This window comes from Eptesicus fuscus, chromosome 12 (genome assembly GCF_027574615.1).
Source record: "Eptesicus fuscus isolate TK198812 chromosome 12, DD_ASM_mEF_20220401, whole genome shotgun sequence".
NCBI classification, from domain to species: domain Eukaryota; kingdom Metazoa; phylum Chordata; class Mammalia; order Chiroptera; family Vespertilionidae; genus Eptesicus; species Eptesicus fuscus.
The window spans coordinates 71,555,693-71,581,199 of NC_072484.1; the positions used below are offsets into that span (position 1 = coordinate 71,555,693).

General features: G+C 51.9%; 2 protein-coding genes across 3 annotated transcripts in view; one reads left to right on the forward strand and one right to left on the reverse strand.

Moving 5' to 3' along the window:
• The window catches only part of ZHX3 (zinc fingers and homeoboxes 3), a 130,321-nt gene extending 123,175 nt beyond the window's left edge, over positions 1 to 7,146 (forward strand). For both annotated transcript variants that reach the window (XM_054723635.1, XM_054723634.1), the window contains exons 3-4: positions 1,798 to 4,796; positions 6,862 to 7,146. In XM_054723635.1, coding sequence (XP_054579610.1) covers positions 1,943 to 4,796; positions 6,862 to 6,872 — 2,865 coding nt within the window. In that variant the 5' untranslated portion in view covers positions 1,798 to 1,942 and the 3' untranslated portion in view covers positions 6,873 to 7,146. The remainder of the gene's footprint in view (positions 1 to 1,797; positions 4,797 to 6,861) is intronic.
• A 10,390-nt stretch (positions 7,147 to 17,536) lies between these two features.
• The window catches only part of PLCG1 (phospholipase C gamma 1), a 37,966-nt gene continuing 29,995 nt past the window's right edge, over positions 17,537 to 25,507 (reverse strand). Inside the window, exons 22-33 of the mRNA XM_054723633.1 lie at positions 24,809 to 24,912; positions 24,551 to 24,647; positions 24,210 to 24,279; positions 23,613 to 23,770; positions 22,275 to 22,371; positions 21,926 to 22,150; positions 21,701 to 21,849; positions 20,854 to 20,968; positions 20,395 to 20,556; positions 20,221 to 20,309; positions 19,945 to 20,132; positions 17,537 to 19,761 (exon numbers count right to left, since the gene is read on the reverse strand). Coding sequence (XP_054579608.1) covers positions 19,719 to 19,761; positions 19,945 to 20,132; positions 20,221 to 20,309; positions 20,395 to 20,556; positions 20,854 to 20,968; positions 21,701 to 21,849; positions 21,926 to 22,150; positions 22,275 to 22,371; positions 23,613 to 23,770; positions 24,210 to 24,279; positions 24,551 to 24,647; positions 24,809 to 24,912 — 1,497 coding nt within the window. The 3' untranslated portion in view covers positions 17,537 to 19,718. The remainder of the gene's footprint in view (positions 19,762 to 19,944; positions 20,133 to 20,220; positions 20,310 to 20,394; positions 20,557 to 20,853; positions 20,969 to 21,700; positions 21,850 to 21,925; positions 22,151 to 22,274; positions 22,372 to 23,612; positions 23,771 to 24,209; positions 24,280 to 24,550; positions 24,648 to 24,808; positions 24,913 to 25,507) is intronic.

Sequence of the window (25,507 nt, forward strand, 5' to 3'; positions counted from 1 at the left end):
TTACGTTTCTTTACACTTTTATATCAAATCCAAACACTGATTAACAATTTACAATAGCTAAGATCTGGAAACAGCCTAGGTGCCCATCAGCAGATGACTGGATCAGAAAACTATGGTACATCTACACAATGGAATACTATGCTGCCATAAAAAAGAAGGAATTCTTACCATTTGCAGCAACCTGGATGGAATTGGAGAACATTATGCTGAGTGAAATAAGCCAGTCAATGAAAGAAAAATACCACATGATCTCACTCATTTATGGATAATAAAGAACATTATAAACTGTTGAAAAAAAGATAGATACAGAGGCAGTAAAGCATCAAACAGTCTGTCAAATTACAGCAGGAAGGTTAGGGAGAGGTGGGGAAGATAAGGGATCAACCAAAGGACTTATATGCATGCATATAAGCATAACCAATGGATGCAAAACTCTGGGGGATGAGGGCATATATGGGAGTGGGGTGGGGGGGCAATGGTAAGATATGTACACATATAATACCTTAATTAAAAAAATTGAAAAAAAAATAAATAAATAAATAAATAAATAAACAAACACTGATTATAACATTATTTTGGTATTAAAATTATTATTTTAATCATAAGCATTATCATTTGCTAAAAGAAAGATAATGATGATTATAGTGATATTACGTTAATGATAGGAATCACAGAAACGCTTTCTCAGGCATTTCAAGAAAGAATTATTATAGTAGCCCTGGCCAGTGTGCTCAGTTAGTTGGAGCTTCATTCTGTACACTAAAAGGTCAGGGCACATACCCAGGCTGTGGGTTCAATTCCCCAGGCAGGCAACGAATTGATGTTTCACTCTCACATCGATGTTTCTCTGTCTTTCCTTCTCCATTCTTCTCTCTCTAAAATCAATAAAAGTATGTCCTCAGTGGAGGATTTAAAAAAAAAAGATTTATTATAATAATCATTTTACATGTAAATAAATCAGTCACCCCAGCTTTTGAAATAAATTTCAAATGGATCAAAGATTTAAGAGTTTGTATTTTTAAGGAAGGCATTGAAAGAAATAAAAATGAAATAAGCACGATACAATGTCATGTGTAGTTTGTGCACCCAAGATGTGGCCACACTTTAAATTGCTGCGCCCAGAGAGAGAATGTGCAGCTGGCGGGGCCACAGACTGGGTCTATGGATCCCCTGACCCTACGGCCTTTGGCTTCACGAGTGGCAGTGGTCTGGGGTACAGCCAGTAATTGTGAGGTGATCCCTCTTCTGTAGCCTAGAGTGTGTTTGATAGGGCAGCAGGCAGGGCAAGGGCACGGAGAGAGGCCCGGCTCCAACACCCGCCTCCCGCCGCCTTGGCCTTGGCCTGGCTTGTTCTCATATGTGGGAAGGCTATGAAAAGAAAACCCTGGTTGGCCCAAACATTTCAACAAGAACTACACTAGGATCTTTTGTTCTCACTCAGACGTGGTCAGAATGAATTTGGAGGTTCAAAAGAGGATTATTTCATTGTCGTTTTTGTTTTTGAATCTGAGTTACTTAATGCATGGATGCAGAGGGAAATACAAAACAGAAACACATGTCTGAAGTCTATCAAGTGGGATGGGCACATCCCCAGGTCATTCTTCAGGGCACCCTTTTGTTAGCATTTGGGGGGGCTCCTGACTCCAAGTTGACATCCAAGCTGCTGCTGAACTTCCTGCTGGCTTCCCCCGAGTGGCCGAAGTGATAGAAGTCAAGCAGTGGAGTGTGTCTGAGCATCTGAGAAACACACAGGCAGAGCTTCAGAGATCTTAATCATGTTTTTTTCTTCCTTCTCAGGTTTAATAGGGAAAACTTGCTTTCTGCAAACTGAAAAAGCTGCCTTTGGAAACTCTCTGGCCCTCATGCAGCAGCTGGAACTTGTACTGTGAGGCCTTTGACAGGACAAGCTGTCCCCAAGCCATCACCCGGAGCAGTTGTCGCCATGGCCAGCAAGCGGAAATCCACCACCCCATGCATGATTCCCGTGAAGACCGTGGTGCTGCAGGAAGCCGGTGCAGAGGCCCAGCCCGCCGAGGCTCTGCCCGAAGGACCCCCGCCGGACCTGCCCCCAGAAGCGCCTGCCACCAGCAGCGAGGTCGCCCAGGCCTCCAGCAATACCGACAGCGCTGCGCTGGCCAACGGGCATCAGAGCACTTTGGATGGCTATTTGTATTCTTGTAAATACTGTGATTTCAGATCCCAGGACATAACCCAGTTTGTGGGGCACATGAACTCCGCGCACACAGACTTTAATGAAGACCCGACCTTCGTATGCACTGAGTGCAGTTTTCTGGCAAACACTCCCGAGGGGCTTTCTCTGCACAACGCCAAGTGCCACCCGGGGGCAGCCAGCTTCCTGTGGAACGTGGCCACGCCAGACAATCACGTGGTCGTGGAGCAGAGCATCCCTGAGAGCACCAGCGCTCCTGACCCGCTGGGCGAGCCCAGCACTGACGGGACCGATGAACAAGCCGAGATCATCATCACCAAAACTCCAATCATGAAGATAATGAAAGGCAAAGCTGAAGCCAAAAAAATTCATACGCTCAAGGAAAACGTCCCCAGTCAACCTGCTGGTGAGACCTTACCAAACCCACCAGCTAGGGAAACAGAAGCGAAAGAAGGGGACCACTCCTTTGTCAATGGGGCAGTTCCAGTCAGCCAGGCACCCATCAACTCTGCCAAACCTCCCCATACGACCAATGGGCCCCTGCTGGGGACAGTGCCAGTTCTGCCAGCTGGTATAGCACAGTTCCTCTCTCTCCAGCAGCAGCCCCCGGCACATGCCCAGCACCACACCCACCAGCCACTGCCCACCTCCAAATCCCTTCCCAAAGTGATGATCCCCTTGAGCAGCATTCCAACATACAATGCGGCCATGGACTCCAACAGCTTCTTGAAGAACTCTTTCCACAAGTTTCCCTACCCAACCAAAGCTGAGCTCTGCTATTTGACTGTGGTTACCAAGTATCCGGAAGAACAGCTCAAGATCTGGTTCACAGCCCAGCGGCTGAAACAAGGGATCAGTTGGTCCCCTGAAGAGATCGAGGATGCCCGGAAAAAGATGTTCAATACAGTCATTCAGTCTGTCCCTCAGCCCACAATCACCGTTCTGAATACTCCTCTGGTTGCCAATGCTGGCAACGTCCAGCATCTCATCCAGGCTGCCCTCCCAGGTCATGTTGTGGGACAGCCAGAGGGAGCAGCAGGGGGACTTCTGGTCACTCAGCCACTGATGGCCAATGGGTTGCAGGCACCAAGCTCGTCTCTCCCTCTAGCAGTAACATCCATCCCCAAGCAGCCACCTGTTGCGCCCATTAACACTGTGTGCTCAAACACGACATCAGCAGTGAAGGTGGTCAATGCAGCTCAGTCATTGCTCACAGCGTGCCCGAGCATCACTTCCCAAGCCTTCCTTGATGCCAGCATCTACAAAAATAAGAAATCTCATGAACAGCTGTCAGCTCTGAAAGGCAGCTTCTGTCGGAACCAGTTCCCGGGACAGAGCGAAGTTGAGCATCTGACCAAAGTGACCGGCCTGAGTACCAGGGAGGTGAGGAAATGGTTCAGTGACCGGAGGTACCACTGCCGGAACCTGAAGGGCTCCCGGGTCATGATGCCCGGGGATCCCAGCTCCATCATCATTGACTCTGTGCCAGAGGTGCCCTTCTCCCCAGTGTCCAAGGCCCCTGAAGTGACCTGCATCCCGACGGCAGCCACCCTGGCCACCCACCCTTCTGCCAAACGACAGTCCTGGCACCAGACCCCTGACTTCACACCAACCAAATACAAGGAGCGAGCCCCCGAGCAACTCCGAGCCCTGGAGAGCAGTTTTGCACAAAACCCCCTTCCTCTCGACGAGGAATTGGACCGCCTGAGGACTGAAACCAAAATGACCCGGAGAGAGATCGACAGCTGGTTTTCTGAGAGACGGAAAAAGGTGAACACCGAGGAGACCACCAAGGCTGATGGGAGTGCCTGTCAGGAGGAGGAGGAGGCCGCCGAGGATGAGGGGGGAGCAGAGGAGGCGGCCGGTGACCTGAGGGTCCCTGGGGAGAATGGCTCCCCAGAAGTGCCCAGCAGCCACTCCTTGGCTGAACGCAAAGTCAGCCCCATCAAGATCAACCTGAAGAACCTGCGGGTCACTGAAGCCAATGGCAAAGGCGAGCTACCCGGGCTGGGCGCCTGTGACCCTGAAGACGACGGGTCAAACAAACCGGCCCTGCAGCCGCCCGGCAAGGTGAGCTGCAAAAAGACGGCACAGCAGCGGCACCTGCTGCGCCAGCTCTTTGTGCAGACGCAGTGGCCGAGCACTCAGGACTACGACTCCATCATGGCCCAGACAGGCCTGCCACGGCCAGAGGTGGTGCGCTGGTTCGGAGACAGCAGGTATGCCCTGAAGAATGGCCAGCTCAAGTGGTACGAAGACTACAAGCGGGGCAACTTCCCACCAGGGCTATTGGTCATCGCCCCCGGCAACCGGGAGCTGCTGCAAGACTATTACGTGACACACAAGACGCTGTATGAAGAGGACCTGCAGAGCCTCTGCGATAAGACCCAGATGAGCTCCCAGCAGGTCAAGCAGTGGTTTGCTGAGAAAATGGGTGAGGAGACCCGGGCCGTGGCAGACACAGGCAGTGAGGACCAGGGCCCTGGCGACCCTGCAGCAGTGCACAAAGGGCTGGGCGATACCTATTCAGAGGTGTCCGAAAACAGTGAGTCGTGGGAGCCCAGTGCCCCTGAGGCCAGCTCAGAGCCCTGTGACATACCAAGTCCCCAGGCTGGTCGTCAGCTGGGTAAGGAGCCATGGCTGTCCTCCGTGGGTATGGGGAGTGAGCACCCATGGGTGGGCACTGGATTTACTGCATGGGAACATTTGCTATTTCAAAGGCTGCCCGGCTGCTTTGGGGTAACTGGCAGCAGACACCATCAGAGCATAAGATGATCAAGGGTTGAGAGTTGTTTATTTCATTTCATGTTTCTTAAAAACTTGTGCAGGGGCAGGAACATAGTGAACCTACAAGGGTCCAAACTTTTCTAGCCATTTCTTAGCAATAGGAGAATAGGTCAGCACGTCACCGGGGTCAGGCAGAACCCAAACCACTGGGTAGCAGAGAGCAATAGGACTTTTGAGGAAATTCAACTCAAATTGGTAAACAAAAAGAAAGTCTTTAATTATCCTTAGATACATGTCTAAGTTTTTTAATAATGAAAATCCTGTAATTTGCTCTTTAATTGTTCTTCCTGATGTAGAAGTAATGGAAAATCATTCCCTCTTAGACATATATGAAATCAAATGCTGGGTCGTGTATTAGTACTTGACAGGAAATTCTGCAAGAGTATTTTATTTAAGATAGGTTTCTTTTAAAAATATATATTTTATTGATTTCAGAGAGTAAGGGAGAGGGAGGGAGGGAAACATCAATGATGAGAGAGAATCATTGATTGGCTGCTTCCTGCACACCCCCTACTGGGTTGCAAGCCCGTAACGCGGGCATGTGCCCTGACTGGGAATCGAACCTCGACCTCCTGGTTCATAGGTTGATGCTCAACCACTGAGCATGCTGGCCAGGTGAGAAGTTAAGTAATTTTTAAAGTTACACAGCATGTGCCCTTGATCGGAATTGAACCCAGGACCGAAGCTTCAGTCCACAGGCCGGTGCTCTATCCACAGAGCCAAACCAGCTAGGGCTAAGACAGGTTTCTTGAAGCTACAGACAAATCACACTTGCTATCACTGTCGGGTGTTGATTTTCCAAGGCCTCTCCTCCCTCCTTACCCTGAGGTATTTGTCTCCTCATAGAGGCCCCTCACCGTGAGCACGGGCCTCCCAGGGCGCGTCATGGGCACCAGGGACAGGTCTGTCTTCACAGGGCTGGCTGCCTTGGCCTCATCTCCTGCACTGGGCTTCCCCTGGGGAATGCCCACCCGGGCTTTGGCTTCGCCAGCAAAACAGCATAGATTGCTGGGAACTAGAACAAGCTATTTCCTTTGCTTTTTTTAAATTAAAGTTTTACTAAATTATATTCTTGGGCAGCTGGAAATAGGGTGGTGGTTATACAACAGGGTGACTATACTTAATGCCACTTAAAGTGGTAGGATTTCTGTTATGTATATTTCACCACACTTTTAAAGAAAGCTAACCTGGAATTGGGATGAATGGGTTTGAGTCGCAAGCATTTGCTCCCCTCAGCTACTAACTCCACCAGACAGTGAAGTGCTGGTGTCTTGGGTGGGACAGAGCAGGAGCGGCGGGGGAGACCCTGCACCTGTGGCGTCATCCTCTTCTATCCAAGGCAGGTACCAGGTGCAGGAAGGGCTGTCTGCCTGCCCTGGCTTCTCCCGGCCTTGTCAGCAGCCTCGAGGCAGGCTGCCTCTGAAAGCAGCAGGGATGGCGGACCTCTCTGAACAACCCATGACTTTGACTGGGAGGTTGGAAGTTAGAAATGAAGACATCAGTAAAATGCATGTCAGAAATTAGACCCAGCTGCTGTTACATTAGAACAGTGTGTTCTGGAGAGCCGGAAGGAAGAGGGCAGGATGAGGCGGGTTAGGCAGGACTCCGAGAAGGCAGCGGCCTGGGGAGTGGGCCGAGGGGATACATTGGTGGGCCTAGAGAAGACATCGTTGCACCAGCTGCGAGGCCTGGGCTTGGGCAGTGGTCCCTTGCCAGATTTAGCCAGCAGCCCGTCCTTTACCCACACGCCTTCTTCACATTCCCTCAGGCTGCAGAGTGGGGGAGTGGCTGGCAGGAAGGCATTGCTTATGGAATTAAGAAGTCCCCAAAGCCAGTGATGCCGTCCCTGGGGCTACACACGTGGCAGCTGACATGGAGGTGACAGGCATGTGCTTTCTCCTCAGAAACGGACTGAATTGAACCGATTACTGTGAAGGACTGGCCAGTCGGGGATGCCGCCTGCCACGTGGAAGGGCCCCACCCAACTCTCTGCTGCCACATCCATTCCCATACCTGGCCCTGGGCGCACAGAGCTTCTGGAACCTCACAGACAGCCCAGATCCCTCCTGTCACCTCCGGCCAGCCATCACCAAGCAAGAGGGAGAGCAGAGTTCCCGTCAGTTCTTCCACAATGTAGGACCTGTCCTTTGCCTTTCAGTGGATAAAGTAGTTCAGATTTCATAGTCTTAGACACAGAATCCAGTTTTTAACATAAGTCCGCCTATACACATTTAATGAAACATCGGATTATAAACACTTATTATTACGTAGAAACTTTGTTAGCAAAGCAGTACATTGTCTTTTGCATCATCTCTGAAATGTCCTGTGTCTGCTCTCTGGACATCGCTGGGCCACATGTTCCCTCACCTTCCAGGTCGGGCAGGGTGATTGCACACTCAGACCACACCTGGAGCCCGGCCCCTTCGTGTTCCTCGAGGAAGGCAGCACCTTTGCAGTGCTCTCCGCCACCTTAGGCGGAGACCAGCAGAATCTCCTGCCGGCTCGCATGCCTGGTGGGATAATCGGTGCAGAACCTGCCGTTACTGCATTTAAGAAACGACTGGGTTATGTGATCACCACTCTCTTAAGCTGTTGTAGTAATTCTGCTTTGTTCATGGAAGTTTGAATCATGGACCGTTACTTTTTAGTTACCAGATCAACTAAAGAAACATTTGCTGTTAAGCCTATTGTACTGACTATATGCCCGCATTTTTTTAAAAAAAATCTAGACATGCTTAGTGAGAGGAAGATTGAAAACAGAACCAGCAGTGGGGACAAAGCGATAGTGCATGGCCACCGCCTGTGTTCAGAGCCCTCGTCCTCTCACTGCACAGCCCCCTGTGCTCTGGGAGGGGAGACCCACACCTGCCCGGGGTGAGGGTGAGGACGGATGGGATTATCAGAACTGGGGTGGCCTTTGGCATAATGACCTGCATGTGGGGGTTCCTGGCAGAACACCCAGAGTCCTCCTGGCCCCCATGCCAAGGGCCTGGCTGGTGTGCGGGGCACTCGCCCAGGGGTGCTGGGCATCACTGCACAGGTCCTTGCAGAGTTTATAGTGTTAAAGGTCTATATTTATATCTGCAAACTTGGAAACAAGACCTCTGTCTACATTAGCCTAAACATCATGTGTGTTTTTTTATTGAGAAACATCACAGGAACAGATGGCTTTGAAACATGGGGAAACTTGCTTTCAAAGCTGTACTGAATGGTAAATCTGTTTCCCCAGGACTGGCTGCTTTAAGAGCAGGTACAGAGTGCGGCAGGCAAAAGGAGGGTCACCTGCAGCACCGCTCACCTGGACACCACCTGCTTCCCAAAGCACTGGGACCTCCTGGGCACACCCCTCCTGGTCCAGGCTGGGTGGGCAGCATGAGGAGACCCGGAGAGAGGGCAGGGGCTATGGGCAAGAAATACTGGTGCTGGGTTAGACATGGTCCCCCTTCCCATCCCCCCACTCCCCAGGGAACGGGACCAGGCAGGCTCTTCACTGGCCGTCCAGGAGAGGGCTTGCCTTGCAAATGAGAAGTCCTCAGACCTTGTTCTTTGGAAATGTCTTCTGCCCTCTCTGTCCCAATAGGTACCGCCCTCATGTGTTTCAAACAGGTGGCCTGTGCGCATTGGGCAAGCTTTGCAGCCTATTGTTTTTTGTATCTTTCCATTTTGGGGGGTGAAGCTATTTAACTCCAAAGCTCTCTCTGCAGAATTGCCAAGAATGATGAGTTATTGCCTTCCTTCAGAGAACAGACACCTGGAATTTTTCCTTTAGTGTTTATGTACATGCAGATTAATTTATGTATACACATATACAGTATAAATACTCATTTGATACTTTGCTCGTGAAATGGACATCTGACGTGTACACTTGAGGAACTTGGTGGCACGTGGGTGTTGGGGGAATGCCGGTACATGGGATGCAGTGGGCGGCCCGGCACAAAGCCATCTTCAAGTGTCTGAGACACCCTGCCGGCATCACCACTGGAACCGTCGCACCGGCCAAAGGGGTGTGTCTTTAGAGAGGATATTCTTCGTTATTTGTATTCACATTTCATTTACAATCCAAATAGCAAGGCAGAAAAAATAAAGTACATGATGGACAAGTTCATGCAAGACAGAGCAACCCAACGTCAGCACCAACTCACCTTTAAAAGGTAGAAAAATTGGCATGTGTTCCTCACATTGTTGGCCCTGCCCACCCACCAGGTCACACAAGGAATAACAAGACTGACCAGGTAAGGGGCCAGAGTGGACACAGCGCCTCCTTCCTGTGCTCTTGGGCCGGAGTGATTAGTGGGGTGTGGGCCTCATGCTTAAAAGAATAAAAGATCAAAGGTGATGGGGGGAGAGACGGTCGGGACATTAGCAGGTGCCTAAAAGGATATTGCAGGTACCCAAGGCTTTGGTGCAGAACCATAAACACAGCCACTGGGCACAGAGAAATAGCCACGCTAGCCCAGAAATCAGGACTATACCCCCAGTGCCGGGGGCCCGAGGCCCTGCCACCAGACAGATCGCGGTGGTTTTGTACACGACCGAAGGGGGAGCTTCTGTGACGCCGCTACGGCAGAAGGCAGTCTGGGCTGCAGAGCTGAGGGTGGGTGGGTTAGTCTCGAGAGGAAAAGCCTGTTTTGTAAGGTGACTAATCTCTCCCTGCTCCTCTGAATGCACTTGGACTCATCAGAGGCAGGAAAGTATTTCACTGTTTCTAGTTGCCCATGTCTTATCCGTGTTTGGTTTATTATAATTTTTACAATGAGGTTGTAGATCCAGTTTTAAGAGGTGAAGCCAGATCTTCATTCTGATACAGGACATCTGGATTTATGGTACATATAGTTGGCATATTTTGATCACTTGTTTGGGTCTTGAGGAGCATTTGGTTTGGGAGGAGGTCCGTCTTTGGAAGTCTCGGGTTCCTGAACTGGAATGCCGAGTGGGGTGGTGGCCAGCACTGGGCTTCGGCAGACTCTGGGGCTTAGGGCTCCTTTCATGGCCGAGTGACCTGCAGCTGTTGAGGTGGACCAAAGCGCCTCGACCCGAGGCCCCTGCACCCTGCTCTTCAGAAACAAAAGGTGGGGGCTCGGCAGAGGGTTGGGTGGTGCCTGATAGGCTCCCGCATGTACTAATGGCCGTGGCCCACCTGGCCGAGGGAGGCTGTCCCCCAGGAAGTTTCAGTGTGTCCAGGCTGAGATGTGGCTCGGTCAGTGGTCCTGTCTCCTCCTCTGACTGGACATCTGTGCCAGGCTGCCTTCCGTGCAGGTGGGCATTGCTCTTTCTGGTTGGGTCTCGCCTTGCTCTGCACAACCTCTCCCATGGCTTCCTGCTTGTGCTGCCCTCTTTGGGCCCTATTGCCTCGTCTTCCTTTCTCTTCTCGGACCAAAATTGGGGATTGGAGCAGCTTGTCAGTTCAGACACCACACCCAAGTGGAGAAAGGCGCTCTGCAGGAGAGGAGAACAAGCCAAGAAGGAAATCTTAAATAAACCAAACCTGGAGTTTGGGCTTTTCCTCAAGTATTCCCCCTTTCCCTTGCTCAGAATTTTCCTGGGGCAGGTTATCATTTGACTCGCCTTTTGTATGACATTTAAATTTTCATGTATCCCACCGCTTTGCAAGGCTCAGTTGTGTTGGAGAAAAAAATCCTCTAGATATGCAAGGTCTGCACAGCCAGCAGCCAGCCTGGGGCAGGTTAATGGGGTTCAGTTCTCCTCACTCCAGACTGGAGCCCTCCCTCTGCAGGACCCCTGAATCGGCTTCCTCTGCTGCCTGTCCCTAGCACAGGCCCGCCCAGCCTCCTGCCCAGCCCGGGGGGCCATCTCCCTGGGGCTTGGGGAGCACCTTCCTCAGCAGAGCTCCAGCTCCTGAGAAAGGAGTGTGGAGCCCCAGCTTCCTCCTCATAGTCCCCTCCCTGAGCGAGGCTTCAGTCTGAGGTGCCCGCCTTGCTGGCTTCTCTGGCCCATTTATGATAGCTGAGCCCTGTGACACCAGGGCTGAGGAGACTGTGGGCAACCTCTCAACAAAGGGGTGGGTTTTTTTTTTTTGTTTTTTTGTATTTTATTTGTGTGTGTGTGTGTGTGTGTATGTGTGTGTGTGTGTGTGTTTGGATTTGGGCCGAGTGACTGGATGCAGGTAGCTCTCATGGGTGCTGCTTGGCTTGCTCCCCAACTCAGCTGTAAGTCCAGAGGCTTACAGTTCGAATTCATTTCTGCTGGAATCTGTATGTATCCCCAGTGCAGGTCACACTGGAACTGGGGGCTCACCCCAGTTCTCCCTGGGTTGACGCAGCATCTGCACGTAGTTGGGAGGAGCACAGACCGAAAGCATTTGGTCCCAGAGAGTCTGCTTCTCTGGGTTCTTCAGTCCTGAGCTCACTTGTCGAGACTGGCTGTTCTGTGACCTGCCTGCAAACCTGGCCTCTCCTTTGAGTGGGGCCCTAGTCCTTCATCAGACTGGAGACATGACAGCCTGGATCCCACAGGAATCAAGCATTCTACCTGCCCCCAAATCTGGAGCAGGAGTAGGGACCCAAAGTCTGGGATGGATGAGGCCCTGGTTACCATATGGACAGGGCAAGCACCTGCAGCCTGGAGCTTAAAAATGAGATCTTTTAGTTTGCAAGGACTGCAAGGATCCACAAAGAACATATAGTTCCTGCCTTGTTGTCACCAGCCCGAAGGCTCCCACAGCCCTCAGGACCAGGTCCTTGCTGCTGCTCAGGCCTGAGCCAGGCCCAGCGGAGGGAGGTGAGCACAGGGCGCAGGCCCTACAACGGGGCTGTGGTCCTCTCCTCTCCTCTCTCCTGCTGTCCACTAGGGGCGGGTGGTGAGCCAGGCTTCCTGAGAGGGAGTGTTTACCTGTCTTAGTGCCTCTTCCTTCAGGAGACGGTTCTGGTGGCGTGTGTGGGCATGTGAGCACTTGAGTGTGTTAGTAGCTTCTCTTTGCTAATGCTTTATAACTCCTGTTCTTTCCATGATGAATGGAGGGTTTAAAAGTACTCAGTGTTGCTGGGGCTGCAGTGAACTGTCTGGGATGACACAGGCTCAGACACTATACATAAAAAGCTGCAAGTGCTCCGTCTTCCCCGAGTCAGACTCCGGAGGAGATACTGTTAGGGTAAGAACCTACCCACAGGGTACATGCTAGTCCTGCAATTTGTGTTGAGAGAGGTCACTTGCCCCTGGCTCCTGCCCATAGAGCTGTCTCATTCTTGCAGTTTACTGGAGCCCCAGGTTTCCCAGAGCCAGGAGGGGCGCCTGCCCCCGCCCTGACCCCAGCAGGGAGCCAGCAGGGTCATCACTGCGCAGTGAAGCCGGCCAGTGCCAGGGGAGAGGTGAGCACCTGTGTGGAGGAGTCTGCGGGTTTCTGAGCAGCTGCTTTGTCAGCTGTGTCAGGAGGGCCGTAGGTTAAAAAGAGAAAACACGCCAACCTTCCCCTCTGTCCTGCTGGCCATTGTTCATTGAAAGTTTACTGAGCACAGTCTTTGTGGAACTCAGGGAGTTTGCCAAAGGCCTGCAGATTCCTTCCCGATGGTCCTGCTTCCTGGTTTTCTACCACCGGGTAGATTCTGGGCTCAGTACAAACCCTTTGTTCCAGAGGGCTGCTGAGAAGTGAGGAGGGGGGATGACTGTTGACCAGTGCTTTTGGTTTGCTTCCTGTCTCCCAGAGATGGCTGAAGAAGTGACCACCTTGGTGCTAAGAGGCAGCTGCCCTGTTTCTGTTTGTCTGGAGGCAGATTAAAACGTTACCAAACCGTGTAGGAGGGGCGCTTTGTCCTTTAGGCCTGGGTGGAACGGGATTCTGCCACAGGGAAATGTTTTTAACAGGTTGTAACTTGCCTTTGGACCATGGCTGTGCCGAGGCAAGGCTGGCACTGGGCCATCTCCAGGCTCACAAGGTCCCTGTAGGGATGCTGCTATTTCTAAGATGCAAATTGCACATTTCCTAGATTTTGTATCTGTGGACGTGGATAAGAGAAGGCAACAGGGAAAAACTTCTTGTACAATTTGAAATGGGCCGAAATGGTACTTCAAATCTTTCAATTGTCCCTAAATAAAAACTTAAATACATTTCACATCTGCTGACTTTTATTTTGTGGGGGAGTCAGAAAAAAAAAAAAAAAAAGCTAAAAACACTTCACATCTGTGGATTCACTCTATGGGTAAGGCCGGCTGTGAGCTTGGATGGATGAGCAGGGCAGTTTCCCTCGACTCACTCAGAAGTTTCTCCTGCACGACTCACGCTCGGGTTCTATGTGACAGAAATTCGGCACTTTAGAAATTACCACAGATAGAGGCTGAGTCAAGCCAGGAGTCATCAAGTATCTGGTGAGAGGACACCCTGGGAGCTAGGCCACCAGGTGTGGAACCTGAGGCCATTCAGCTGACCCCCAGGGTGGGTGCAGACTCAGGCAGTGGCTCGCTTGGGACACAACTGTGGATGGAATTGGCAGAGGTGGCCAGCAAGGGGTGGCTGTGGGTTTCCAGACGGAACAGAACCCAACTGACATCTGGGCATGAGTGCTCTAGAGATTATCAGAGGAGACCCGGTGAGGAGGGTCCTCAGACTGAGTCAGGGCTGGACCGTGTAACTGGAATGTGGAGGAAGCATGGCCTCATTTTGTTCCATGAGCTAGTTTGATGGGGTCACCTGATGCGACTTAGTTACTTTTTCCTCAACAGAACTGAAAGTTCGAGATGGGCTCAAGTGGAAAGACAAGTGAGTTTCTAGCCCCAGCCTTCAGGTGATGTTCAGGAAGCCTCATCAGGAGGGGAGGCCCTGCCTCTGCGCATGGCCCCAGGTCCTTACCAATGCCAGTGTTCTCAGCAGGTCAGAAACTGCTCTTGCCTCCCCTGCGCCCAGGGCAGCCTTTAGAGCCAAGGGTTCTGACCTGAGTCCTGTGATCAGGCTGTGGACAGTCTGACCGTGGAGGCGGTGCTGTGTGTGCATGTGACCACCAGGTGAGTCAAGGCCGGCCACTTGAACGGTCTACTTGTCCCTAGTCTGCCAGCCAGCCAGGAGCAGAGGACCCTGCAAAGGGACGTCTTCTTGCCTTTGCCCTGGTACCGACTTCCTTTTCCTGCCCTGCTCTCAGCCCTGACCACTCATTCAGGTCATCTGGGGAGCCTTTGAAAAACACATGCTAGTGTCCCCGAAACCAGTTTTTCAGAAGCATCCCAGGTGATGCAGGACTGTGGGTGGAAGGCAGCCAGCCAGCCCAAGCTTCGGGACTGCAGGGACATGGCCTGTGGGCATCGTGCAGGGAAATAGCTACCAACCCTGAGTTTAAGAGATGAAGACATTCCCTCCCAAGTGAGGGTCTCCCCTCACCCCTACCCCTTGCTGGGCCTCTTGGGTCAACCAAGAATCATCAGGTGTGTCTGGAGGAATTCTGAGGTGAGACTGATGTGTGAATGTGCTTGGCTGAGGGCTGTCCTGTTCCTTCTAGGAAGCAGGACCAGGATGTTTGCAGTGGAAGCAGAGGCCGTGCTGCAGGAGCCGGAGCCAGGCCGTCAGGTGTGGAGCTGCTCCTCCCCAGGGTGTGCTCCAGAAAGGCTGGTGTTCAGGAAATGGAGGTACGCCACGAAGGCAATTAAAGTGGTTGCCATCGCAAGGATGACAAAGACGCCCCTAACCGCCAGCACAGACTCTTCCTTCACTGATCAGAAAAGCTCTCTCCTGTCCACTAGTATCTGGAGCCGGAAAACATGGATCAGGAGAGCCCAGGTTAACTCTCACCCACTACCACCTTTCCACCCCCCCATTACAGTTTACATCCAACATTATTTTGTAGTAGTTTCAAGTATACAGCATGGTGGCTAGACAATCACACACTTTACAAAGTGGTCCTCCTGCTAGTTCAAGTACCCACCGGACACCGGACAGTTACTGACCATATCCTCTATGCTGTACTTTACATCCCTGTGACTGTTTGGCGGCTACCAATTTGTACTTCTTCATCACTTCACCTTTTACCCAGTCCCCCAACTCCCCTCGCCTCTGGCAGCCATCAGTCTTTCTCTGTACCTATGAGTGTTTTTATTGCTTTATTTTGTTCATTAGATTCCACATGAGTGAAACCATATGGCATTTATTCTGATTTATTTCCCTGAGCATGATACTCTCCAGGTCCATCCATGCTGTCGCAAAAGGTAAGATTTCATTTTTTTTTTTTTTTTTATGGCCAACGCACATTCCAGTGTGTAAATGTACCACTGCCTTTTAATCCACTCATCTACTGAGGGACACTTGGGCTGAGGTGAGACTGATGTGTGAATGTGCTTGGCTGAGGGCTGTCCTGTTCCTTCTAGGAAGCAGGACCAGGATGTTTGCAGTGGAAGCAGAGGCCGTGCTGCAGGAGCCGGAGCCAGGCCGTCAGGTGTGGAGCTTCCTAGAAGGAACAGGACAGCCCTGCTTCCAAAGCTTGGCTGTTGTAAAAAGGACCACAATGAACATAGGAGTGCCTATATTCTTTCGAATGAGTGTTTCGGGTTTCTTCGTATATGTTCCCAGAAATGGAACCACTGTCATAAGGCAGTTCCATTTTGAATTTTTTGAGGAAACTCCATATTGCTTTCCACAGTGGCTACACCAGTCTGCATTCCCCCCAACAGCGCACTAGGGTTTCCTTTTCTCCACATCCTCACCACTTGCTTATTGATGATAACCATTCTGACAGGTGTGAGGTGATATCACATTGTGGCTTTAATTTGCATTTCTCTGATTAGTGATGTTGAGCATCTTTTCATGTCTATTGGCCATCTGTATGTCCTCTTTAGAGAAGTGTCTATTTGGGTCCTCTGCCCATTTTTTAATTGGATTTTTTTTTTAGTTGTATGAGTTCCTTATAAATTTTAGATATTAATTACTAATCAGATGTATCATTGGTGACTACATTCTACCACTCAGTGGATTGTCTCTTCATTTTGTTGATGGTTTTCTTTGCTGTGTAAAAACTTTTTAGTTTGATGTGGTCCCCATTTGTTTATTTTTCCTTTTGTTTCCTGTGGCCGAGGAGGTATGTCAGAAAAAAAATATTGCTAATGGAAATGTCAATGTTTTACTGCCTATGTTTTCTCTAGCTTTATGGTTTTAAGTTTTACATTTAATTCTTTAATCCATTTTGAATTTATTCTTGCATATAGTGTAAGAAGGCAGTCTAGTTTCATTTTCACGTATCTGTACAATTTTCCCAACACCTTTTATTGAATAGACCAGCGCTTTTCAACTTTTCCATCCCATGGCAGACATAAACTAATTACTAAAATTCTGTGGTTTAGCAAATCATTTATTGGTGATCTGACAAAAAAAAATATAGATGTAATTTTGACAGATTTACCAAATTACCTACCCTTTTTTCTCCAAAGTGAATCTGTAAAAAAACCAAGTGTCTATACTTGTATATATGATTTCTGATACTAAGAATCAATTGGACACAACCTTATGTGATGTGACCAGTAAGATGCAACCTATTATATGAACTATATATTATGGTTCAAGGCAGCACATTCAGACCTGATGGCTATTGTTGTGAAAAGAGGTCAGTGCCCCTGAATAGTCAGGTATTGCATATTTTAAAAATAATTCTTGTGGCATACCAGTTGAAAAATGCTAGAACAGACTGTCTTTACCCCATTGTATATTCTTGCCTCCTTTGTCAAATATTGATCATAAAGGCATGGGCTTATTTCTGAGCTATCACCCACCACCCCACTTCCTCTGAGAAGTACCAGGAAGCGCCAGGAGGAAAGCCTAGGAGGCGAGCAAGAACCTGAGCAGTTTGGGACTGGCTATCATACCTAGTTCAGTGAATGACAGGAAATATTTTAAATGATGAGCCCAGTTCTCCAAGTGGGTGATGCTTAGAGGGGCCTACAATGAACTAGGACTGACCCCACATCTATGAACTGGAGAAATGTGTTTGGTCTGACTTGTCAAATAGCAAAGGGATGTTTTGAACCTACAACTCTAAATCCACATTGGGCTTGTCTTAAAACAATCTGGACCCAAAGCCACCAACCATGCTTTGGTCTGTGAGTAGGGGATGCTAATTACCATCCTAAGAACCAACTAATTACACTTACCTGTGTCTCTTCGATGACAGGTCTGCTCAGGCTCCCTGGGATGGCTTCATATGCCTGTCTCCACCCATCCACCCACCAGGCAGGCAGGCACTCTGTATGGCATGGTTTTTTCTCCCCACCAGCACAGACCATGATAAAAGCAACACAGGAGGGGAAGAGGAGAGAAGGGCCTTTTCAACCATATTCTGAGCAGATTTTGGTTGCATGTTCCAGAGGCAACCAGAATGGCACACAGCACCCTGTGTTTGACACTGTGTGTGTTTTGAAGGGAGAGGTTTCTGTGGAACTGCCCACTGCCATAGCTGGCTGCCACCCATCAACACCCTAGGTGGGCACCCTGGAGGAGAGGGCAGCCTCATACTCCTTGTAGCCCAGAGGAGGCAAATTCTGCTTGACCGGGAACTTCCCACCTGCTTCTACTGCAGAAAAAATACCAGGTGATTGTCCCTTGTCAACAAGCCTCCAGAAACCTGGCTTTCCTAAGCCCACAAAAGAACACACCAGTTAAAGGAAAAAGGAGACAAGGATGATTTATTTGGCAGTCAGATCTTAAGAGAGCAGCAGAACTAGCAATGGCTAAACCTGAGCCCAAATGCAGGCAACGGGGTTGCGTGTGTGAGGCACCTAAGCACCCTCGGGCCTGGCCCCAACCTGTCCTTCGGGATGGGGCTGCCCTCCCCATCTCCTTCCTTGGACCTTCTAACCAGCTAGACAGAAGCTGCCATCAGCTCAGAGGCTTCATTCAGCACCTGACCGCCTGTCCTGTCCCCTCACCTCCCACAAGGCAGGCAGCTCCTTGATCCCTCCTCCAGTCCTAAGGGAAAGCGTCTTGTCTTTTTTGCCTTAAAAAAACCCACCTCACCAGTATAAGCTTTGCTATTTCATCTCTTCCCATTCCTATCAGTGCCTTAACACCCCAAGTCAAACCCCCAATAGGGCAGGCCACCCACTTGCTGCTCTCAGAGGCTTCTCCATGGTGAGGAGCATGAGGAGTAATTGAGTTATACCATCGAGAAAAAAAATACTTTTTTAAAAAGTCTTTTTTAGAAGGAAAGCTTTCCCAATAAAATTAAAAAACTTTATATTATAAACCAAATACTGGCAACCATATGCAGACATATTTGCTATGGACAAATCAGGATTTGAGGTCATCCTTTCTACCTTTTCTCAGAAATTGTATGATTTCCTTCAGTTTACAATTCATGATAAGGAGAGTTTAATATAATGTTAAATAATTTACCACCTACCCTAAAAGTAAGCTATAGGAAACTGAATCAATATTGGGACCAAATAATAACAAGGCTTTAACGGCTCAGTGGTTTTTCTTAAGAGTAGATATAAACCGTGAAAAAGTCACGCTGTTAACTGAGCTGGAAAACCCATAAAAATAACAGTTCTGCCACAGTGCACAGCCCAATTCTTTCACTTTGCTTCCCCGATCCCATCACCAAGCAGCTGTCAGGTTAGACATGGAAGACATAGAAAAATCATACATGTATGGGAAATAATGAAGAGTGAGAAATAGTGTGCAAAAAATAAACTTTAAAATTCTATACTCCAACATCATGTATGTCTAATACTAGGGTTTTCAGTTGGCTGAACACTTGAGCTAATCTCAGGCAGCACCCTCTGGCAGGGCTGGCTGGCACTCAGACCCCAGGGCTTCCCCTGTAACAGAAAGTGGTCTTCAGGATGGGGTTTCATAGCCAATCTGCTGGGGCCTCTGGAGAGCCTTGTTGAAGGACGGCATGTGAATTGTGTGCAGGCGTTTCCTGAATGTACTGGGCAAAGTCCCTAGCTGGGCCTCTGCCTTAGCGACTTGCTCCTCCATTCTGGCCACACTGGTGCTGATCATCCCGACAAAGGCCTCAAGTATGTCCACAAACTTGTCTACCTGGTAAGCAGGTCCTCAGTGATGGGCAGTGGCAGAGTGTGTAGCCCAGTGGTGTGGTGCGCCCAGTTCTGGGCCCTTGTCCTTCCATGGCCCTGAGGCGCTGCTGTGGCTCTGGGACACGTTGCCTGTCCCTGCTTCAGGTGGTGCCCTGGGGCTCAGCCTCCTCCACTGGCCCCTCAAAGGGCAGCCTTCCAGGGCCTGCGACGCCCAATACTGCTACTTTTAACATGATCCCCTGTATCTTTCAGGCTGGGTCGTGTTCCCCGCCATGGGCAATGTGCCCTTGTGCTGTGTCCTCCTCCTCGGGCAGGCCCTGTGCTCCTATGCCCTAACTCCAAGGCCAAACTGTGGGGGATCCACCCCCACCCCTGCCCGGCTGTGGTTTTAAAGCTGCAGGACAATGTAAACTTGGTTTCCCTGGCCCAGCAAGGCTGCTGCTGCTCCTCAGAGCCTCCTGTGCTGCCAGCTGAGGCAGCCTCTCTCTCTCAAAGGGGCTTCGGACATGGTCCTGGCCCCACAAGATGGAAGGATCCACCTCCAGAAGTCGGGCCAGATGTGTGTGCTTAATGCGAGACACAGAACAGTTTTTGCCTTCACCCAGGCTGGCGTGTGGAGGCCCCAAACAGGAAATACATCTTAATGGCTTGGTTTTTGTTTAGCATTCTCTGCTGGAATCCAGGCTCCAGGCTGCGAGACCAGGAAGGGTGCCATGGCGGCCGCTTCCAATGAACCCAGTTCACGGCATTCCAAGAGGCACGCAGCACCTGCTGCTCTCCACGAGGCTGGGCACAGCTAGAGGCGATTGTCTCCGTTGACCCGAGTCCTTCGTGGGGCCCTGGACAGAAGGGACGAGTGTCCTTACTGGCAGTAGGGCCTTGCAGCCCAGCCCCAGGCCAGACAGTTACAACGCTTATACCCAGGAGAAGAGGGTATCAAAGGACGACCGACTGAGCCACTTCCCATCTCTCTAGCACCCCCTCTGCCGAGATGCATATTGGCACCTACCCCGCCCCCTCACCTTCTCTCCCGGCTGTCAAAATGGTCTGCGAGATGCTCCTGGGAGATGCGAAAGTCCTCAAATGGCTGCTGGTAGCGCGCTTCAAAGGAGCCTTCGCGGGCCCGGCCATGGAAGAGCTGGCCCGAGGCATCGGAGCCTCGCTCCCGCAGGGACGTACCACTGAAGGGACTGAGGTCACCATTCTCCTGCTTCAGTGAGGGAAGTGCACCTGAAGTCAGTGACTCCCCTGCACCTGCGAGGCTGCAGCCCGGCCAGGGTCCCACCCCCTGCAGTTACCTTGGCAGGGAAAATGTCGACCTTGACCAGCAGGGACGCCAACTCCAGGTCCTCACTGTAGTTGTTCTTCAAAGGCACTGCTCTGTACCCTGGGAGGAAAGCCTGGCCCTCAGCCTGGGAGGGAGCTGGAAAGGCCCCCACCCTCCCGCCCCAGACCACGGGCAGGGTCCTCACCTGTCTTCAGGCCTTTCACCGGGAAAGTAGCCTGAGCCAAGAAGTTCTGGTCACTAAACATGTCTTCCTCATATACCACAAAGCGCAGGAAAGCGAATTCAGGGTTACTGATTTGGAAGTGGAAGGGCTTGGCCGGCCACACGGGGTTGAGGCCATTGTCCACTGCGAAAGCAAGGATAAAAGGCCTTAGGCCAGTGGTCGGCAAACTGCGGCTCGCGAGCCACATGTGGCTCTTCCACAAAATACCACGTGTGGGCGCGCACGTACAGTGTGATTGAAATTTCGTGGCCCCTGCGCAGAAGTCGGATTTTGGCTCTCAAAAAAAATTTACATCGTTGTACTGTTGATATTTGGCTCTATGAGTTTGCCGACCACTGCCTTAGGCCATCACCTCAAAGAGGACAGGGCCGCTGGTGCAGAGGGGAGGATGAGGACAGTGAGTGGGGAAGGAAGGCTCACCCACAAACTCTGTCTTCTGCTTGCTGTTGTCATACTCAGCTCCAGCAACCTCAATCTCCACAAAGGGACACACAATGCCTCGGCCATTCTTTGGTAGATGCCGGGCGCCTAGCACCTGTAAGGCAGACAAAGATGGGCCTGGGATTGTCCTTCCTGCTCCCTCCACGTCCTCACTATGCAGTGAAGGCAGTGCGCCCTCTGCTGGGCCCCCAGGACACTGCCCTTTACGTCCCTAGGAGTAACTGCTGACGGCAAACGTTCATTTGAAGGTGTCTTAGCTTTAACAAAAATTTTCATGTGAGTTTTTGCAATCTACTTCACATTATATCCATGTCTGTTTTAACATAGAAATCTTTCCAATTATCTCTAGGGGGAAAAAGGAATCTCTTCTCTCGGAAGCAGATGCTCACCCCATACTCTCCTCACACTTGCCCCAAGCACCCTGAACCCCACATCAGCTGGGGCATCAGGGTTGTTAAAGAACTGCTGCGAAGGGGTGCGAGCCTGGGCCTGTGGCGACTTGCTCTCCTGAGCACCAGGCCCCTGGTTCACCACTGGCACTAGCTTCCTGCCCACATTCTGCCTACTCCTTCCAGGCAGTGGTTACCCTCGGCTTGGCTTCAGGAGCAGCCTGACTCCTTAGTCAAGAGCCAGCCCTGTTCACCCGGCTGCCTCAGGCCTGTGCCACTCACTGTCCAGCCCCCCTGCAGAGACTGCTAGCTGCCTTTCCACCTCAGAGGACAGTTATGTCTTCCTCAAGCTCAACAACAGAGCAGTGCCCGTCCCCAGTCTTATTAACCAGCATCCCATCTCCAACTCCTGAAACGAGAGCAGTGGAGCAGCCCACCTCGATGCAGATGGCGCATGGCTCCAGCCCGCGGAGGCTGCTCTTGTCAAAGGGGTCGAAGGCCTCGTCCCGCATGGTGCTGGGCTGCAGCACATAGCCACAGTGCCCGCCGGTCATGAAGAGGGCCTGGTTCATCTGCATGGGCTTGTCTGCAAGAGCCAGGTTAGTGACCTCCAGCCCCACTGCCCGGGGTGCTCCTCCCCACCCCACAGAGCACCTCCTCACCTGGGGTCTGGAAGTTGAGGGCCACCAGCTGACTGCCACAGATCCACATGGGCAAGGGGTCGTAATTGGAGGAGTCCAGCCGCTGGCCCTTGGGGTAGATGCGGGAGAGCTGCAGCCGGTTGTACTGCAGGAACTTCTTGCCTTTGGCCTTGTTCACATACTTCTCAGCCTTGGTTTCCGGGAAGGATGACATGTCCCGGTAGCAGGCACGTTCTGTGCCAATCTCTGGGCCAAACAGGGAGAACACTTACAGAGCCTGCCCACCCAGGCAGTGTTGGGGGCCAGCACCCAGGACTAAATACTACTGCACCCCCCATGGAGAGCACCCCCACTGGGCCTTGGCCCTTACTCTCTTCATCGAAGGGGACAGGCCGGCAGTAGACGACAAGCTCGGAGAGTTCCAGGGCGATCTTCTTCCTCCGCTCCATCATCTTCCCCTCAGTGAGCTGGTGACACACACAAGGGCGCTGTAGCCCCAGGCAGAGTGGGGACCAAGAAGAAAGTAGCCCCTGCCAGCCTTGGCCAGTCCACAAAGTAGGTCCCCTGCACCTTCCAGACCCCACTGGACCATACACAGAGCCCTCTATTTCGGCCTCGACCCCAAACTGTCCCTCCTCTCTGCCCGAGGAGAGGGTGGGGTCCGGGTTGGCTGCACTACCCAAGGATGCTTTGTCACCATTTGGTACCTAGCTTTCCTCAGGCCAAAGGGCCATCACCTCCTGGTTCCCTGTGACTTCACTGGGGACTTGGGCCTCTGGCTCGGTCTTCTGTACCCCAAGGACCATCCTTCCACCACCCTGAGCCTTTCTGCCTCAGCTCCCCCAGTCCAACACAACATCTACTTCCACAGCCACATTTTGGCGACAGAAGCCCACTCCTGAGAGCCCCCATCCTGTCCTCTTACCCCTGGAGGTCCACTTCCACCAGGGACTCATGTACTCATAGCCTCTTTCTTCTACTTTCAGCCTAGACCTTGGGATCCATCCCTCCAGCCACCTGATCTGCCAGTACCTTATCCCAGACCACACTTTTGGCACAATCCTCAGACCCCCCCCCCCGTTCAGCTCACAAATCTGTTTTGAGGCCATTCTACCCCACCCTAAATGACTAGGGCAAAGGGCCACCAAGTAGTAATTTCCTTATCCTTGCGAGTACTTCCATCTCTCCGTTCCCTAGGCTCCGTGGAAGGGTCCTCCCTTCCCCAGAAGGCTGACCATTCCAGCCAAGCTCGGGCTCCATCTTGCTGGCTCCTGAGCTGTTGGCATTAATGCCCACCCAAATCCTAGCCCTCTGCTCTCTCCCACAGCCAGGTCCTAAAGAGCCTGGCCACTGCCATCCAATACCAGCCCTGACACTGCCAAGGCCATTTTCTGCTGCCAAACCCAACGGGTACTTTCAGATTCTCACCGTGCCTGTGGGTGACTCCACAGCCCTGTCCTTCCCAGGCTCCTCTTCCTCCTCTACAGTCCTCGTGCCTCCTGAGCACCCACACCTGCTTCCAGCCCAGGACTTTTCCTCTTACCTCTGCCCTGTGTATCCAACTGCCCGACTGAGAAGACCCACCTGGATGGCCTCACGTTTTCCTAAGAGGCCACATCACTAGCTCATGTGGGTTTCCTCCAGATCCTTGCCTTAGAGGCTCACATGCTGCCCATCCAGCACCCCGCAGACTCCAGCAGGCACTCACCCTGGCATCTGCAGTCTGGGCCACTTCACGGATCTTTTTCACCCAGTCCTGCAGCTCCTCCTGTGAGTCGGCAGCAACATCCAGGGACCACTGCGCCACTGATGCCATACTGATGGAGAAGACGAACGGCCGGTTGTTCTTGCCCTCGGGACGGATGGCTGGGGGAGCAAGAGAAGAGCTTGGTCAGACATTTCTCGGTGCCTTCACCAAGTTTTCTCATCACCTTTTCTCCTCCCAACACTCGGAGAGAGGCAGCACTACTCTGCCAGGCCTATTTGCACTGACGGAGTGGGGAGGCCAGGGCTTGAACCCGGTCTGTCTGATATAGGCCTCAAATCTGGACCCTGGGCCCTTCCCCAACCATCTGTCACACCCTATGACTCAACCCATTGGGACTGTGGATGTCAGCATCAGCCGCTGTGCCTGGCCCAGGGTGAGCATGCAGAAAGGATCCTGGGTGGTGTCAAGGGGGTGTCTAAGTATGGGAAGAGCTCAGAGTGAGAGCAGCCTTTGGGGCCACCACTGGTCTCCCCACTTGGAGCATGGAGAGAGCCTAACTCTGAGGAACAGTGGGTGAGAGAAGGGGATGGGGCTCACCAATCTGACAAGCTGGAACATCCAAGACCCCCCGCAGCAAGTCCCCCAGGGGGCTGTTCTCGTCCAAGTGCTGTGGGAAACAAAGCCCACAGGTTCGTCAGCAGGTCTCCTGTATACATGCGTGTGAGGGGATGTCTGTTGCATATGACAAATACATCTTACAAGTGTGCACATGATTAAACAGACGTGGCACGTGTGTGTTGGAGACCATGGATGCCACGGCTGTGAGGACCACACATGTGGGGTGGCTGTCATGCGCAGGCACACCTGACTGTGTGATGGGTGTGTGCACAGGGAAGCTGGTGGTGGGACTCCTATTCTGCCAGCAGTTCTAGCCTCACCTCCCTCTCAGGTTCCAGGACTGCTGGGCTGACCATCTCCTCCACGTAGTTTGACGGGAACCAGAGTTGCTTCTTCCCACCATAGTCTCCCCGCCACCTGTGGAAGCCACGGGCTGCTGACCCCCAGCAACCACCCCAACCTCCCACGAGGGGGGTATCCTTTGGGACCTCCACACCTAAGCCAAGGCAGGCACTGCGGAGACACATGTGGGACAGATGGGCACTTATAGGGCTCTCCAGCCCAGGGACCCAGCTCACCAGCCTCCGTCCTGCTTCTCCACATTCTGGATGATGGCGCTCTTGGTGAAAGTCAGCTCGTCGTCTCTCTGGGCCTTGTAGTCAAAAAGGGCTTTGACTGCACACTGCACGGGGAGAAGCAGTGGTGAGTCCAGTCCCTGCCCGCCATTCTGCCGACTGCAGCCTCATGTGCACACACCAGCGCCTGGGCTTCCCAGCTGGGGCCCAGGTAGCAGCCCGCCTAGTTGCAGTCCTCAACACTGCCCTGCAGGAGGCTCCAGGACAGATGTCACTGGGGACAGAGCCACGCCTCTACCAGGGAAGCACCTCGGGGCCCAGGTGAAACCTTGCAGGCCCCAGCCTGGGCCCCAGCAGTTAGGGCTGGTGGGCCGGGAGGGAGTGCCTCCCCTGGGACCCCATCATTCCTCATCTGAAAAATAAAAAGAAGGAACCTTCTCCCAGGCTCCCTGGCTGCTGAGGAAAAGGGGGGTGGGGAAGGGATAGGGCACAGCTCTTACCCCTTAGAGAAAAAGGCAAGAGAAAAGTCCTGTCTGAAAGATTGCCACGAGGTGAGGGAGTGAGTAGTAAAAACAGTTTTCTGACAAGTGTGCTCCCCTTCCCCCCACTGCTGCCAAGGAGGAAACCAGGGTTACCCCGGGGAACAGTCTACAGGGTCAGTGCTGACCCCCAGGGACGGGCTGGGAGGGGTTGGCCCTGAGA